Source organism: Seriola lalandi, unplaced genomic scaffold, assembly GCF_002814215.2.
Source record: "Seriola lalandi dorsalis isolate HSWRI2012SDOR001 ecotype SW California unplaced genomic scaffold, Sedor1 jcf7180002054913, whole genome shotgun sequence".
Classification (NCBI taxonomy): Eukaryota; Metazoa; Chordata; class Actinopteri; order Carangiformes; family Carangidae; genus Seriola; species Seriola lalandi.
The window spans coordinates 243,507-248,265 of NW_019525465.1; the positions used below are offsets into that span (position 1 = coordinate 243,507).

At 38.7% G+C, this 4,759-nt stretch overlaps 1 protein-coding gene across 1 annotated transcript in view; it reads right to left on the reverse strand.

The window, feature by feature from the left end:
* txk (TXK tyrosine kinase) overlaps positions 1–1,122 on the reverse strand; it is a 7,192-nt gene extending 6,070 nt beyond the window's left edge. The window contains exons 1-2 of the mRNA XM_087169757.1: positions 1,071–1,122; positions 708–736 (exon numbers count right to left, since the gene is read on the reverse strand). Of these exons, the coding sequence (XP_087025883.1) occupies positions 708–736; positions 1,071–1,122 (81 nt within the window). The remainder of the gene's footprint in view (positions 1–707; positions 737–1,070) is intronic.
* Positions 1,123–4,759: the final 3,637 nt, after the last annotated feature.

Here is a 4,759-nt window from a genome sequence, read left to right on the forward strand (position 1 = left end):
GTCCAAATGAAGCTTCATGCAGAAAAAAGCTGTCAGGTTTATTTTTAAAGGGGCGGGGGCACAGAGAGTTACACCTCCACCTTATGTAAAGTAATACACGGAGCCGTTACCTGGTCTGAACTGCACAGCAGCAGCAGCAGAAGACTGAGTGGATGGAGTGATCTGGAAGAAGAAGAGTTGTGTTACTGTCATCAGACTGAGGCTTCACTGATTCACTGTTAACCCTGATATTGTGATTTATATATAAACACATATATATTGTGTTACATGTGAAATGTTCTCTAGATACAGTCCTTAACAAACATGAATACACACTTATATCTGCTTACATCACACTGTGTTATAAACCATGTATTAACTGTTTGTATACAGTGTTACCATGACATTTAATAACCCTCTCTTTTTCTGTGTCATTTAAACTATGAAAAATAAACAGTTGTGTTTGAAACAGTTTGATCCCTCACATCTGTTTTAGTTTGACTTTCTCTGTGTGTGTCGTTGTGGTTTTGAGTAGGAGGTCTTTGTCAGGAAGTATAGTTTCCTTTTCTATAGAACTAACACACTCTTTAAGTGTGTGTGTGTGTGTGTGTGTGTGTGTGTGTGTGTGTGTGTGTGGGTGTACAGTCAGGTGTTTGGGCGAGTGTGGGTCATTTCTCAGCATTAGTGTGTGTGTCTGTGTTCGCAGCATATCTTCCTGTGGTGTTTACAGGCTGTTCAGACTGAAACTTATGTGAGTCTGCGGACACAACACAGACACATATGCACGCATCTGAAAACCGATGGCAGTCATGTGATCTGAAAGTGGCTGTCAAATTAAAAGCAGGCCCCAGAATTAGCATCCATGCAGCCGAGGCTCAGAGTGGAAGCCGTGAGGAGCAATGAACTGGTGGTTTGTGGTGAACCGACATCCCATTAACACACACGCTGATGTTTGTGTCGGCCCAATTTCAAGCTCCCTAAATTTGGGTTTGGGTTTTGGATGAATGAGAAAATAATTCTTCTATAAGCTTTTCGTCATCAGACAGTGACGAAGTACAGAGATATTCAGGGGGAAATACCACAACATTTACCTGACAGCTGGAGTTTGTGGTAACCTTCCAGATGTTGCAGGTTATTTTTCATATCTCCCTCCTATCACGTCATCTTAGGCTCAAACTGACTCCTTCAAGTTTTATTTTCTTACAAAAAAAGTGAAAACTCTGCAAGTTTTTTAGGATCATTTCAACTTGTTTTCTCATTGAGAGTAAATTTAAATCAAAAACAGGTTGGAATATTCTCACTGGACTGGAAAATAAGGTTTTTGGGAACCTGTTACAGACTGAAATATTAAGGTTTTTGCAGCTCAAACTGCTTGTAATCTAGTTGTAAACAGCAGTTGCAACAAAATATTCTGTTTACGTATCAGTAATAATGATCCTATGATATGTATAAGACTACGAAAGAGGCCATTTGTTTTTACTTTTCATACTTTGAATACATTTTACTGATAACACTTTCACTAAAGTAGGATTTTAAATGCGGTTTTATTTTGTAGTAGGTGATTTAAATCTAATTTTTCTAACCCTGTACATACAATATCATTGATGCTCTGATAATTTACAACAAAGTCAGTGTCCTTTCTCCAGATCCCTCAGTCTCACTATACATTTTGTTATTCAAAGCTCTGAGGCCAGATGTGTAGCGTAAGGTCAGACTGACTTTAGCAGAATGTGAAAAAACATCTGGAAGAAACAATGCCATTAAACACATCTGTTTAAGCACAACCTCCTGGTAGCTTTTGGGGGATGTAAACAGGAAGCATAACGTTGCCATGAGCCACACACCTGAGCCCTGTTTTTTTTTTTGCCCTTTTTTGCTTAAATTTTTTCTAATTGGCGCCATTAAAAAATATGCTGAATTAGTTATTACGAGTTCCTATTTGCATTGCACCCACGGATGTATAAACAACTATCACTGGATTACTGTGATACTGAAGAAAACCTAAAAATGTGATGATTCTGAACCAAGTTCCACAGTCGTAAGAAGCATCTTTTTCCTATGATTTCTAACAGATGTAAGTCTTTCTTAATCAGAGAATCAGATCCTCAGACAGTTTAATTGTACCTAATGTAAAAATGTGTGTTTCATGTCTGTGTGTTCAGATTTAACTGAGTTATGACTCCAATAAGCATGCTAACATACTAAACAAAGATGGTTACCGTGGTAAACATCATGTGCTTGTTGCCATGCTAGCGTTAGCATATAGCAACTGACTGACTTTACTGATCCCAAAAGCTAATGACATTCCCATCAGCCTCTTCTGTGCTTTGTGTTTAGCGCTAATTAGCAAATGTTAGCATGCTAACACAGTAAACAAAGATGGTTAACGTGGTAAACATCATGTGCTTGTTGCCATGCTACCATTAGCATATAGCGACTGACTGACTACTGATCCCAAAAGCTAATGACATTCCCATCAGCCTCTTCTGTGCTTTGTGTTTAGCGCTAATTAGCAAATGTTAGCATGCTAACACAGTAAACAAAGATTGGTTAATGTGGTAAACATCATGTGCTTGTTGCCATGCTAGCTTTAGCATGTAGCTCAAACCACCACTAAGCCTAAGTACAGCCTGACAGAGCTGCTAACATGACTTCAGACTCTTAGTCTGGTTCAAAGATCAGGGATTAATTTTTAAGAAAAACAGACTGTTAGCTGCTACATGATACATGGGCACAAACTGCGGCTCTACTCCAAACCATTTTGGAAAATGCCTGTTTAAATTAATCTGATGTAAAAGACCCTTGTCACATTAAACTTTAGACCTCTGTCTGGATAACCTGCCCTTTCTACTAGTGTGGGAAACAAAACTGAAACTTCACTTTAGCTGCTAAACGTTAAATAAGTCTTCGGCAGATCAGAGGTGCGACTTTACAGGCAGGTGTGTCCCCGTTTCAGTCTCCGTTCTTACATCAGATCAACAACATTAAAATCACATTAAATGAGTAACAAGGCTGCAGGTGCTTGTTTTGCTGACACGACATCTCAAACTCAAACTGTCACTTTTCGTTCTCCTGTTCGTCTTATTCACCTGGTGTTCACGGTTCTAGACGCAAACACAAATGTGCTAAAGGACATTTTAGCTCCAGATTTAGTTGCTGAGTTCAGGTTCAAATATTTAATGACAATTCTGTTGAAGATTTTTATATCTTTGGAGTTAAATATAGTTTTCTGAGGATCTGAGCCAACTACTGTTTCCTTTGTTTTCTTCTATATTTCTCTTTTGATAAACATAAACTGCACATACATTAACATTTTAATAGACTGGGGTTAATGTTACTGAGCTTATTTTCACTGTACATCTTTTAATGTGACACACTGAAGTCGGAGAAGTTTTTCATGTTCATGTTTCCTCATATTTTTCAGTCATACTTTCGACTCACTTGCTAAAAGTGTCGGTAGCATTGATTTGATCTGTTGATTTGTTTGCTGTATCCTGCTGTTGTTTTCTTCTCCGACTGAACGTCAACAAAGTTTCATGTCGTGAGTTTGAGCCCCTACTGTAACATACAGTCAGAGTTTAATATGAAGAGAGGTGCAGGTACTTACTTGAGTGAATCATGATCGACTGTCTTTGTGTCTGCTTTTTCTTTATCGTCTCCCTCCTCCTCCTCCTCCTCTTCTTCTTCTTCTTCTATTATCTCTTCTTCAGCTCCAGCTCCTTTTCTTCTTCAGTTGGAGTTTTTGAGGTCAGCGTCGACTTCTTTGCAACCAGTCGCATCGATGGGGCTGATATGATGCCACAGGTGAGAAACCTTGAAGTAGCTGAGCAGCAGAGATGGAGGGGGAGAGAGACAAAGAGAGAGAGAGAGAGAGAGAGAGAGAGAGGCAGGTGGGTGGAGGAAGTAAAGAAGAGTGAAGACTAGAAGACAAAGGAAAGAGATAAAGAAACACGAGAGCAGGAGGGAGAGGAAGTCGTTTGTATTGGGGCTGTTATCGTGTGATTTGGCCTCATGGATAAAGTTTTAAACATTAGACATGAAAGCGAATCTTTAAAACGTACAGTGTTTATAGAGAGAGAGCGTGTGGGAGAGAGACAAAGACAAAGAGATAGAGAGGAAATGAAAGAATGACGTGAGTGAAACCACAATGCATCCGTCGCTGTGAATAACTCCAGGAAGAACACAGACGTGTAAAACTCCTCCTCCTTTATGATCATTAATAAGATGCTGAACCAAAATCTGACCTTTCTTCTATTTTTTTAAATCGCTTGTTACGTCCCAACGTTAATGACTGAACAAAAAAACTAAAATAATCATTTTTTTCTTATTTTTGAAAATTGAAATTTACACTAAAAGTCTACAGTTATTCTAGCAGCTCTTTAATCTAATGCTTTGAGCTAAACGCTAACATCAGAATGCTAACATGCTCTTGATAATAATGCTAATATGATTATGGTTAGCAGGTACAATGTTCAATGTTGGGTTCGGCTACATGCTAATGGTAGCATGGCTATAGTTAGCACGTACAATGTTCAATGTTTAATCTTGGTTTGAGCTTAATGCTAATGCTAGCATGGTGACAAGCACATGGTGTTTACCGTGTTCACTATCTAAGTTTAGCGTGTTGTTGTTAAAAATGTGTTTCTTTTAAGATCTACTGGATGTCACAACATATTCAAATCCACATGAGGGACATATTAATGTGTTTGGTGACCAATAAACAAATCTTGTTCAACTTGCCACCACTGCTAATTCTGCTATTAGTGCTAATGCTGCTGCC